General features: G+C 33.2%; 1 protein-coding gene across 8 annotated transcripts in view; it reads left to right on the forward strand.

Annotated features, from left to right (window-relative positions):
- Positions 1-13,673, forward strand: part of LOC126780449 (disco-interacting protein 2) — a 64,061-nt gene extending 50,388 nt beyond the window's left edge. For 6 of the 8 annotated variants that reach the window (XM_050504941.1, XM_050504943.1, XM_050504942.1 and 3 more), the window contains 10 exons: positions 1,013-1,205; positions 6,193-6,405; positions 6,770-6,939; positions 7,209-7,469; positions 7,570-7,791; positions 7,875-8,083; positions 8,268-8,499; positions 8,585-8,694; positions 8,777-10,389; positions 10,914-13,673. In XM_050504941.1, coding sequence (XP_050360898.1) covers positions 1,013-1,205; positions 6,193-6,405; positions 6,770-6,939; positions 7,209-7,469; positions 7,570-7,791; positions 7,875-8,083; positions 8,268-8,499; positions 8,585-8,694; positions 8,777-10,389; positions 10,914-11,166 — 3,476 coding nt within the window. In that variant the 3' untranslated portion in view covers positions 11,167-13,673. The remainder of the gene's footprint in view (positions 1-1,012; positions 1,206-6,192; positions 6,406-6,769; positions 6,940-7,208; positions 7,470-7,569; positions 7,792-7,874; positions 8,084-8,267; positions 8,500-8,584; positions 8,695-8,776; positions 10,390-10,913) is intronic. The other 2 variants (XM_050504944.1, XM_050504949.1) reach the window with 1 other exon arrangement.
- Positions 13,674-13,910: the final 237 nt, after the last annotated feature.

A 13,910-nucleotide genomic window follows, 5' to 3' on the forward strand; every position in this document is an offset into this window, starting at 1 on the left:
AAATTCACAATCAAAACTTTACCACTTTTTGAGGTAACTTACTATATGTGGACTGGCTTCCCGTCCATACTTTCGACTTTTTTTAAATAATTTTAGATATATTTATATAACAAATGTATGTATAATAAGTATTGAGCCAAACGATCTCTCCATCAATGTACTCTGTGCTAGTACATCTTACGTTGTCGAAAATCTTAAAGCAGCTGCTCCGCGTGGTATCACCAGCGTTAAACGTAGCTACTCTATCCCCGTGGGTCATACCGTAATGTTGTATCGTTTATATTATTATTAATAAATGAAATATCTAACACAAAATGTTTTTGAAACGAAATTTCTTATTGAACTGGCGAATGAGAGCTAAGCCGAAATAAGTGTACGACTTCGACATATACGGCAGTTGTATGTGTGTATGTATGTGTGTTTACGATTCTGTTGTGATATACTATTTACTTATAACTCTGATAAACTATTTAAATATTATTTTATTAACACTTACATAATTTACATGTAGAACATGTTGATTATTTTGTATTGGATTAATATTGAGTGAAATTATCGTTTATTTTTCGTCTCTATTATGAGGTCTTTATATCAGAAATAAATACGAGTAAACGATGCAACAGACATATCTGTAAACATATTAGAGATCTACAAATCGTATACAAAGTTTTACTGTATCCATAAGAGTTTAGACGAGTTATATTTTTTCCTTAACGTTCACGTCGAAAGTTACCGAACTGAGAATGATATGTACGACTGCATAGTTATAAAATACTATATTTGATAATATATACACCATTTCAACAGTTTTGTTACAGCGTTTGGTATGTGACACTTACAAAGTACAATAATATGAAAGAAAGAAACCATATCAATCGTTTTTCTTCGTTACTGTGTAAATCCGGAAAAAAACAAAAAAAATGTAACAGTTTATAATAAAAGAAAAATATATCTACTTTTTTGATTTTATTAGTACATTATATATACAAAATTAATAGGTTAAATTGCACAGGTCTCCCTAAGACGTCATCAGGAGATGTCGTGTCATTCCGTGGCTGGCCATCACTCCAATGGGTGTCTACGGAGAAGCTTCCCAGACCACCTCGAGATTGGATCCCTCCGCCCCGCCCCGCTGAAGATAGTCCAGCGCATATAGAACATACATCAGCAGCTGATGGTTCCGCTATGGGCGTTATTGTCACGAGGTAAGCATTAAGATACACATTAAATTCAGTTTGTCTTGGTGAGCAATAAATAATACCACTACCATCATAAAATAACATACCCTTAATGTCCCTCCCCTGAGCAAAGGCAGTCTTCAGCTGTTGACGAGAAGACTGACTGCCTTTGTCAGAATTATAGAATCATATGCTTAGACAAAATTTCGTCCGACACATTCCAATAAAAAATCAAATGTAACATTTTTCAAGACAAAATAATAATGTGATATCGGAAAAATATTCTGGATTAACTCAATCGTTCAGCAAACCTGTTTCGACATAGAGAGCTTTAAAGCGTAAATGCAAAATAAACTTAAACTTTACTTATACATAGTGAGTTAATATGAAAATGCCTGTTAACTTTATTGCAGCGATGAAGCGTCGAATTGTTTAAAAGTACCGAACATTCTATGAATTATTCGATCGATGTGATAGTAACTTTTGGATATATTCAGAATAAAGGTTTTTAAGTTGATGATATAATAGTTATATATGTTATATATATATGTTATTATATGAATTTATATATGTTATTATATGAATTAGAATTAGAGACTTACACTACGCATGCATTCGTAATTTTACGAAATATTACATTTGATTAACAGCTATGCCTTTCATGACCATTTTCTTATTAGTACTTGATACACTCGAAGGAAGTTTCCAGATCGTTAATGGATTGGATTATCTTATAGTATCATTGATGCTTAGTACAAAATCGTTCTGTGGACTGAGTTTAAAAAAAGTGCGTAGTAACAATTTGAAAAATTTTGGTTTGATATAAGTAAATTTCAAACGTTGAATTTCAGTCTTTTTTTATATTATGTGAGACGTTTTTCAAAATATTAAGTGTCTGTCAAGTGCATGGTATATAAATATCATTGAAATATTCATTCGTTTCAAATAATTATCCAAAAAGATTATTGAATGTTTAGATGTAGTTCGCTAAGATATATTGTCGCCAAGAAGATCGCAAATACTGTTGAAGTAAAATTAGCGAAGTGACCCAAATAAAGCGCAAAACATTTTTAGTATAATAACACGGTTTTGCATTAAACAGCAATTGCAGCAAGGTTACCGGCACGAGTCATGATGTTACACAGACTTAGGAACGAAAATAATTCAATTATCAGCGACTGGCCATATTCAAGAATTTTTGTCTATCGAACGACATAGACTTATTTACATTTGCCTTTGTCCATTTAAGCCGCTTATGATTTTCAATCCGGGATTTTTAGAAAAGACAATTTAATTACAGATAGATAATAACTTTTGAAACATCGCTATCGAATATTGTAGAAAAATGAAATCTTTGAATAAACACTTTATTCAAAGATTTCATTCAATTTTAGTTTCCTTTTTATTTTATTAGTTTTATTGAGTTAGTTATAATAATACAAATTCTATAAGTACAATATAAATTATAAAAGCGGCAGAAAATCAATACATTTAAAATGAAGATGACGATGAAGTGCGTGATAGGTTACATAAGATAATAAAAACGTGTAAAATATATAGACGTAATAATATTAGTAAGTTTGACAGTCACAATAAATATTAAAAAGTATTAACATTTATTTAATCTAGTTATGTATTAAAAGAGACTTGAACTCCTAATTACTTTTTACAAATTTATTATGTAATTATAGCCTCTAATGCTTAAGTTTGATACAAAAGCTTTGACCGCCGATCTTCTTTGTAAAAAAAGCTATAGTTTTTTTTATAATAATGAAATATTTTTAAATAAATTTCTCGTGTGCAATGAAATCTCCCGTGACATATTTAAAAATATGCCAAACAATTTTATTCTATTGTTAAATTTAACCTGAGCAAAATGGGTCTTACACAATTTTCATCTCTTTTATCTCGTGCAACGAGGCGGCATTGAAACGGATAGTATAGTCGATGAAAATCACATGTAACTATATCCGTTTAAAGAGGAAAATAGCCAACGTATTTTATTTAAATAAAATACTGAGCTGTTAAATGAATTCAAAAGAAACTTTGCTATAATATGTTATGCTATTGCGTGTCAAGAAACAATGAATTAAGCGTTAACATTTTCTTAATAATTATTATACTTTCATTATAAATATTTATCCTAAAATATATTTAACATAATTATGCTGAGTATATTAAAAATTATTGACGAAAAGCAAATATTTTTTTATTTCATAATACGAACAAAAATTTGGCTCTCAAATATAGTCAAATATAGTTTTATGAAGGTATTTATTATAGGATTGTTGATGTTTTCATGGATTTATAATTTAATTTGTTCAATACTTATACAAGATTAAAAACTGTTTAAATAATTTTTGATCTGACTTACAATTGTTTTTTATTAATAGAGCCGATTATCGATATTTTTAAAGATCGAAGTTTGATACATCGAATATGTAATGTCATCGAATATGACAGCTTCTAGTTCTTAGTAATTTGAATAAGACAATTATGTGTACCAATATTCTTCAGTAGGGATTTTAAAAATACTCATTGTTTCATATGTTGACTACTACGATTATTGACTGCCATCTTGGTCTAGTGGCTATATGTAAGGCCGCAGACCCCGAGGTCCTCGGTTCAAATCCCAGGTCGGACCATTAAAAGTTATTGAGTTTTTCTGTCGAAAATCTTCAATAACTGCCTGGAGTTTAGAAGTTGGTAGTGGATACACTCCCGTGCCTCGGAAAGCACGTAAAGCTGTAGGTTCTGCGCCTGAACTCTTTCCGCTTATGTCGGATTGCCGTCCCATCGGATTATGAGAGTTAGGGAATAGAGAGTGCACTTAGGGAATAGTTTGCGCACACACTTGTGCTCTATAATATGTCCTGCGCAGTTGGCTAATCTCTCTTAAAACTGGTGGCCCTTACTTCGATTATTAGACATAATATATTTATTAGAAATATAATGTTAATAAAAATTACAAAAAATATTTTTTGTAATGCATTAGATCAATAAAATTGATATCTTTAATTTATATGATACTGTAGCACTTATTTTAAAAATGAATACATCAGCAAAACACAATAAGCTTAATTAAATACAAATTTTAAATAGTTTTAGAATAATATCGTTAAAATATAAGTTTTGACGTTCACAGTAAAAAATATATTGTGAGAATTTATTTCTTCAAATGACGTACAAAGGAATTGTACAAAATGACCTTTGCTATATAGCAAAGGTCAATAAATATATATTTATTTATAAATAATCATTCATTAAGATCCTTTTGCAGAAGATAATCAGTTGTTATACGGTGTTTCTATTTAAGTCCATTCATTAAATAAATACACTATATAAAAATTTAATACAAACCAATTTTGAATATTATAAGGAATAAAAAACGATTTAACAGCAAAAGCCTAATAGCTTTATATAAGTATGTCATGGGACGCTATATTTCATCTACTGTTATTCTTTCTACTGTAATTTTTATCCAAACATTCAATTTCGTATTTTCTAATAAATCTTGCTTCTGGTATTATAATAGCGCTTCATTGGTACACAACATTCAATATTCCCGAACTGATTTTTACAATAGTACAAGTACATTCTACATGATTTGTAGTGAAATAAATGTTCAGTAGTATTCATATTGACTTCATCGCCTTTCTTCTCCAGGAACACGCAAATAGTTGTCTAGGTTTATTATGTAAATAAAATATCTCATTCGGATGCTACATTACTTTTCTGTACATCTATCAGTAGCTGCGCCGAAACCTTTATCCAATGATTTTCACGTTTTCCACGTAAGCCCATTTGAATAATACCAGTTGAATGCAATTATCCGATTACAGCTCGTATTGGAATGCCATTCATTCTCAAAGTATTTTAAAATATTATTTTACTCTTTCATTGTAAAAAATGCATTTTTAATTTAAAAACCTCTTTGGCGTGTAGCGAATATAGAAACCATTTATTTTTATTCATTTTTATTATGTAAAATATAGTTTCGTAATCTTTATAAAGTTTTAATTATTAAAACTATAGCTATTAAAAGTAAGAGCAATACAGTAATAGTCTGTTAATGTCCCACTGCTGGGCTAAGGCCTCCTCTCCCCTTTGAGGTGAAGGTTTGGAGCTTATTCCACCACGCTGCTCCAATGCGGATTGGTAGAATACACACGTGGCATAATTTCAATGAAATTAGACACATGCAGGTTTTCTCACGATGTTTTCCTTCACCGTCAAGCACGAATTATAAACACAAATTAAGGACATGAAAATTCAGTGGTGCTTGCCCGGGTTTGAACCCACGATTATCGGTTAAGATTCACGCGTTCTAACCACTAGGCCATCTCGGCTTCTGAATTGGCTTCTGAAGAGCAATACTTTTGTAATGTAATTTTAAAAAAATCGTATTGAGATCGAAAATAATATAATATCGTACATTTATTGAAATATGTATTGAATTTCGCCTCATTGCTGAACATTACTATTAACAACAAGCGACATTGGCGAATACATTTTTCTGTTAAACACCCTCACATTAATATGTAACAGAAGTTTTTTAACAGTAGAAAGTTAAAGTTTATTCAGAGTTCCGAAGAACAATGAACTCGATAAAAAGTAAACTTTGTCTAGTCTGCGCCGCATTAGACTAACTTTGTTATCAAAAGTTTTCAATTCATTCAGTTTCATTCTGTTGTCATCTGGTGGAAGTATATAAGTAGAGTCCGCTCTGTGTATCGTATTCCCATACGATACACAGAGCGGGCTCTTCTTTGTATTGTTATTCGTATTCAGAAGTAGATGTCGCTATTAAATTTTAATTCATAACAGCGACATCTATATTTGTAATCGGGACAATAAAATAAAAAATTTCAGCACGTTATTATTTTCAATATATGTAATATTAATTATTGATTCTAAAAAGTTAAGCGGTCAATATGATATTTTTTTGATTTGGAAATGTTGATGTGATGTGTGAAATTTTATTTTTCTATTAAAAATATATTATCGATTACAGAGCATCAATGTTGGCTCATTGCCGAATGCTCTCCGTGGCCTGCAACTACACGGAGGGAGAGCACATGGTCTGCGTTTTGGACTTCAAGAGGGAAACAGGGCTGTGGCACGCCGTTCTTGCGAGTGTACTAAATGGAATGCACGTTATATTTATTCCATACGCCTTGATGAAAGTTAGCCCGGCTTCATGGATGCATATGATCACAAAATACAGGTTCGGTGTATTTTGGTAATCACTTAACAAATTATTTTATACTTGGTCATGTACCTCGTTTGTTAAATCGATATATCTTGAAATGGTTATTTTAACAAAACAACATTCTACGTTAATCCACGACCAACTTTAACCACCATCTAATCGTAAATAGCTCCTTTATGATTACTTATAAACAACAATATATATTTTTGTTCATGGTATTTAAATTTGAATTGTCATTTAATACCAATTTACTATTACGAGATGATGGAACCAGAGAAGTGACTCAATACGTTGATAAAGCGAAGTGACTAATGTCTCTTAAAGTGATTCATTTTAAGTGAGACGAAGTCATAAATTAAAGAAATTTAACACTCACCAGGGCATCGGTGGCAATCGTGAAGTCACGTGACCTGCATTGGGGCCTCTTGGCAACACGTGACCACAAAGAGATCTTGCTTAGCTCTTTAAGAATGCTGTTAGTGGCTGATGGGGCGAATCCTTGGTCTTTGTCTTCGTGCGATCAATTTCTTTCCGTATTTCAGAGTAAAGGTAAGTTTGCAATACCATATGTATTTTTATCTATATGGTAGATGCTACAGCTATTCAACTATTAAGATAATTGCAATTTTATGATTGACACTTCATATTTATTTCATCTATTCAATTATATGTGAAGGCTAAGTACTTCTATCTGCAATAAATCATATATTTTTATTATAATTTTCACGAATTCTTATCTAAAAATTGTTATGAAAATTAATGAAAAATATTTTGCATAAACTAGGAACAGACATACACAATGTAACGTTCACGTGCAGGAGTTCGCGGCGACGCAATATGCCCGTGCGCGTGCAGCAGCGAGTCGTTGACTGTGTGCGTGCGTCGCGCGGGTCGCGGGGGCTCGTCCGCCGGCCGCGGCGTGCTCTCCATGTCCGGCCTCTCGTACGGCGTCGTGAGGGTCGACGCAGAAAATTCTCTGACGTCACTCACGCTGCAGGATTGTGGACAAGTCATGCCTTCATGTAAGCTGACATCGGGTGTGTCATTGGAAACGTGGGAAATAAACACCTCTACAAGACGTAAATATTAAGCGGAATACTGCAAGCGATTAAAGAATGACATTGATTAAGCGAATCATTTGCATTTCATATTTTTTTTAAATATCTTCATTTTAAATAGGTGTCATCGTAGTGGTTAAAATGGAAGGCCTCGCGTATCTTTGCAAGACGGATGAAGTTGGTGAAATATGCGTGCTCTCTGGCGCGACCGGGTCTGGTTACTGGGGCCTGCCAGGTCTCACCAATACGGTATTCAGGGTCCAGCCTCTCGACTCTGACGGTGAACCAATTGGGGAAGAACACTATGTTCGGAGCGGTTTACTCGGATTCCTTGGCCCTGGAGGTAAAAAAGAAACATACTAATAGTAAGTATAAAGAATAGGAAGTGGAAATAAGGTGTTGATTAAATTTTCTTGTAACGAACAGGCTTAGTATTCGTGTGCGGGTCTCGCGATGGCCTGATGACTGTTACGGGAAGGAAGCATAACATGGACGATATCATAGCGACAGTGCTGGCCGTGGAACCCATGAAATTTATATACAGAGGACGTATAGCCGTGTTCTCAGTGCGAGTGCTGCGTGACGAGAGAATCTGCATCGTAGCGGAACAACGACCTGATTGTGGAGAGGAAGAGGTATAGTGTAACATTTTGCTCGAGTAGATTTGATCGTATCAGCTCGACACGCACACAATATCATGACGATGTTACGAATGTAAAGATAATTTATACCTCAAAATTGTTAGTTAACTTTCAATTGTGTTCGCTTCTTGTTTTTATTAATTAAGTTATTTTTAAATGTTAATAATTTCATATGCAGTCTTTCCAATGGATGTCTCGCGTGTTGCAAGCAGTCGACTCGATCCATCAAGTGGGTATATATTGCTTGGCTCTGGTGCAACCAAATTACCTCCCCAAAACGCCACTCGGAGGTATACATCTCAGTGAATGTAAGAGGCGATTCCTTGAAGGAACGTTGCATCCCGCCAATGTACTGATGTGTCCGCACACGTGTGTGACAAATCTACCCAAACCGAGGGAAATTCATTCAGGTACATACCCCTTCGTACTATTACATCATCATATTATTTAAATAAATTTAAAGAAATGATATCGACTAACAACGATTTTTTACAGATGTTGGCCCAGCTTCTGTCATAGTTGGTAATTTGGTCCAAGGTAATCGCCTTGCATCAGCTCAAGGGCGAGATATGGGATACACTGACGACTCTGATGCGGCACGAAAGGTATATATAATATTTTTAAATATTAATTATTAAATTTTAATGAATAATTTAAACGTAATTAACTAATATTTATCTTTCACAGTACCAATTCATATCACAAATATTGAGATGGCGAGCTCAGAGTACTTCCGACCATGTGATATTTACATTGCTCAATTCAAAAGGTGCTGTATCAAAAGTGCTCACATGCGCCGAATTACACAAGAAAGCAGAGAGAATCGGTAACTTATTATTAGAAAAAGGTCGTGTCAATACAGGGGACCATGTAGCTCTGATATTTCCTCCGGGACTTGATCTCATTTGCGCATTCTACGGTTGTTTGTATGTTGGCGCAGTCCCGGTGACAATTAGACCACCTCATCCTCAAAACCTTCACACCACGTTGCCAACGGTTCGCATGATCGTTGATGTCAGTAAAGCGACGCTAGTCCTATCCAATCAATCTGTGATAAAACTGCTCAGATCTAAAGAAGCTAGCAATGTTCTTGATAGCAAAGCCTGGCCTATTACTCTCGACACTGACGACATGCCTAAGAAGAAACTGCCCATTTTGTACAGAGCACCAACTGCTGAAATGCTCGCATATTTAGATTTCAGCGTTTCAACTACTGGAATGTTAGCTGGAATCAAGCTGTCACACGCGGCCGTTACCTCCCTCTGCCGCTCCATGAAGATTGCATGTGAACTTTACCCCTCACGGCATATTGCCCTGTGCTTAGACCCATATTGTGGCCTCGGATTTGCCCTCTGGTGCCTCAGCAGTATATACTCAGGACATCACTCTATTCTCATTCCACCTTCTGAAGTTGAAATAAATCCAGCACTCTGGTTAAGTGCAGTATCCCAGTATAAAGTTCGCGATACGTTCTGTTCGTACGGTGTAATGGAATTATGTACGAAAGGGTTGGGCAGCTCAGTCAATCAGCTAAAAAGCAAAGGAATTAATTTAGCTTGTGTAAGAACATGCGTCGTCGTTGCTGAAGAACGCCCAAGGATCAATTTGACTAATTCGTTTTCGAAACTTTTCTCAGCTCTTGGTTTGAGTCCACGAGCAGTGTCTACGTCATTTGGATGTCGCGTCAACATAGCTATATGTCTTCAAGGAGCATCCAGTCCAGAGCCTTCCACCGTATATGTAGACCTAAGAGCTTTGCGTAACGACCGTGTCTCACTAGTGGAACGTGGTAGTCCACATTCTCTCTGTTTGATGGAATCTGGCAAACTATTGCCTGGCGTGAAAGTTATAACTGCCAACCCGGAAACTAAAGGGCAATGTGGAGACTCTCATTTGGGTGAGATATGGGTGCAGTCACCCCATAACGCAAGCGGTTACTTTACAATATACGGCGATGAAAGTGATTACGCTGACCATTTCAGTGCACAATTAGTCACTGGGAATACAGGAGAAGTTTATGCAAGGACAGGATACTTAGGATTTTTAAGAAGAACAGAGATTAGCACGACGAGTGTTGGAGGTGATGACAGTTCGATAATGATTCGTGACAGCGATACGGAATCGTTGGCTTCCGCCTGTGGAAGCATGTCTGGCCTTGCCTCTGCAGACTCTCATGACACTCACGATGCAGTGTTCGTCGTAGGTGCTCTCGATGAAACGATTATGCTCCGTGGAATGCGATACCATCCTATTGACATTGAAAACTCTGTTATGAGGTGCCATAAGAAGATTGCAGAATGGTATGTACAACTTTTCTATTCATTTGGTTTCATGTTGTAACATTTACCCAAATTTGTATTTTAATGGAGGTCGAGCTTTTATTTTTACTATACCAATTTTATATCGTAACAATTTATTTTGTCAGCTATCACGCTAAGGTAAACAAATAGCAATCTGGTTATTTATTTGGCAACTTTGGTCAAGTCAGTCTAAAATCAGAATTAAGCCGGTTAGGTTTTTGTTGTGTATTTAATAGTTGAATACTTGTTATATCAGAAGCCATAAAATTTGCTACTAATAAGTTCTCTTGTAAACATAAACAAGAAAACCTTTTGTATCTCCTTGTCATAAACTCAAAAAATAAATTCATCATCCCGATTTAATTTGTTGTGTCATTTTGTTAATAAGCATATTAATGCTAGCATTCATAATAAAAAAAATACATAAAGAATCTGCCTAGTATGTTGTTTTTTTCTCTGATCACATATTTAAATATATATATCTATAGCTAACAATGTGAATAAAAGTTACATTTATTTTTCAGTGCCGTCTTTACGTGGACAAATTTACTTGTGGTAGTGGTAGAACTCGATGGAAATGACAGTGAAGCCCTGAACCTGGTCCCTCTGGTAACAAATACTGTCCTTGAAGAGCACCACCTCATCGTAGGTGTCGTGGTCGTGGTCGACCCTGGAGTGGTTCCCATCAATTCTCGTGGCGAGAAACAACGTATGCACCTTCGGGACGGGTTTCTCTCTGACCAAATCGATGCAATATATATTGCATATAACATGTAAATCAATAATCACATTGTGACCATTTCGCACGATTGACCGAATACTTGTATTCTAGTGATGCGGTCAATGGTATGATATGAGCAGTCCCATCGTTAATTGTAAGTTTCCGATGAATTTTAAATTTATTTAATGCCGCTAACCAATTTCACTGTTCTAATGTTATGTTTAGTATATTACTTAATGTGACATATTTATGTATTTTGTTCAGAACATGTGTCTTGCAATAAATCATTTTTTTAATTGTTGATAAATATTTAAAAGCAAAGCTTTATATGGAGTTTATTTACTGCAAATACATTATGGGCTTAGGCTTTTTAATATTTTGTTCATAATTTTAATATGTTTTGTCGGAATGTAAATTACCTAATAGTGTATTAAAAAATTACCTTAATTTATAATCACGAGACTGACGTGATTCTAAATTCGCTCATTAAAATATTTTATTTACGTAAAATCTAATTAGTTAAAAATTCCGTTACTGTTTTTTTAAATAACCAAAACTGTTATTCTTTTAATAAGATAAACAATTGGGTATTGGACATCCCAAAATAATGTATTTTTATTTTGTAAAAATGTTAATCAGTAGTCATAATATCTTCTTCGCAAGTAAATGTCAATGCGCTCTATAATAATATCATTATAAATAAAATATTAATAATAACTATGTTACTCTAAAAATTTGAATTCTCAATCTGAATAGTTTAATCGTGCCTCCTTTCACAATATTGTTTATCGAATTTAATCAGTCAAATATCTAATTATATTGTTGTGATTATTATGAAGAAAGTAATTTCTAATTATAGTTAGTATGTAAATGTAATTAGTAATTACATTTACTGGTAATATAATATTTAGAGTTAGTAATTATTGAATAGACAAAAATGTATTGCATTTAATGTGTTAAATTCCATGTTTGTTTTTATCGTTGACAATAAATTTCACAGGTCGATATTCTGAGACACTACACGAAAAATGCTTTACTGAAATCATGCAACTTTTTTTCAATATGGTAGCGAGTAGGTTTGTCTGTGAGCTTGTCTTAAAGTAGTTTGGCATTCCGATTGCCTATCTGTAGTTTTGAAGACTGTATTTACAACAGAAGAGAAGTGGTGTTAAAATACTTGTAAGACAGTCTGTGTGTATTTATATCACAATTTTTAATATAATATAATATATGTAAGTTCTAAATGCTACAATCGAAAAGTCTATCTCGACTACGAACTTCGCACATTACTTTCATATCTGCGCCAATAATCTCGCTGTAGTAGCTGCTTAAAATATGTGTCATATAAATACAATTCAAATATTACTACTTAAAGGGTAACTGTTTGTAATAAACCATAAAATCATCTTCGATATCTTATGCATATTTGACAATTACTGAAGAAAGCATTTTATAGAAATATTATAATAGCTCTAATTCTACCTAGGTTAATTCTGCAATTACAATATTATCTTTAGGGATATCTATGTTTTAAAATCACATAGATTATATCAGGCCCGTTTTGCTTTTTATTTAAGTAAATGTTACCTTGATATTTATCAATTTGTGGCAATATTATATTGTGCTACTTGATATTCCCAATGCACAATTTGTATTATCCTTTTACTCTTAATATCATAAACAAAATTTAGTTGCAAGAACAAGAATGATATCCTGTAATAGTACTAGTCCATGTCTACTGCTCGGCCGTTTCTAATAAGTCTATAACAGATTTAAAAGCACAACTTTTCATAGTACCACATAGCTAGAAACCGGAGGCATTCTTTAGGAAAATCAGTGTAGTTGATTTAAGCTAGTGTATAACATTTCTTTTATTTGTTTATTTCCATTCCAGCTTAGCCTATGTTATAAAAAATATCAAGAAAAAATCAAATTTATTTTCATTTACACATTAGATTTTATTATTTACTATTATTCTTTTATTTTGTAATTATTTATTGCTAAATTGTACATATAATTTTGTTGTTTATTTTTATGTTTAATATTTGGACGACAATGTCAATGATGATTAATTAGAAATGAATTGATTTATATAATTTTATATGGTATTCAAAATTCCTTTAATCTTCTCTACTTTATAAAAGTATAATTTTTATCATATTTTGAAAAGTAGTCATGTTACAAAATAAGTATACAAGTAGATATGTAACTCGGTTTAATGAACATTATCTTATTTGTAATTCTTATATAATAATGCAAAATGTATTGGTTCGAGGTCCTGCAGGATTATTAAATGACAAAACCTGAATAATATTGAACATTAAAATTACAAATAATTTTAATTATTATGATGACATTAATAATGTTAAATATCTTTACAAGTTTATAACGCACAAAATTGTAAACGTTTTGGCAACTTTTTGGGAATCAAAAGATTTTTAAGATTCCCCCCACTCTTTTAATGTTTTACTTTATTGCAAAGAATAGTCTGTTAGGACTTTGTAACCGCTTGTATAATTGTGATTTTTTTTCTGATACATGAGTAAATAAACGTGCATCCTGATTATGTTTTTTACTGACTGCCCTTTTTTATATATTGCTCGACCTTCATATGTATATTAATTATGACAGACTCAATGAAATCTTATATTTGAAATAAAAATACTGAATTTAAATTACGTCTAATATTATAACGTAGGTGGCGGGTGAATGATGCTGATTATAAATTAAAAATAGCCAATATCCAACTCGGTGGCGATTTATTGTTTATTATAACCCACATCGATATATAAAAAACAAG

This window comes from Nymphalis io, chromosome Z (genome assembly GCF_905147045.1).
Source record: "Nymphalis io chromosome Z, ilAglIoxx1.1, whole genome shotgun sequence".
In the NCBI taxonomy this organism is placed as follows: Eukaryota; Metazoa; Arthropoda; class Insecta; order Lepidoptera; family Nymphalidae; genus Nymphalis; species Nymphalis io.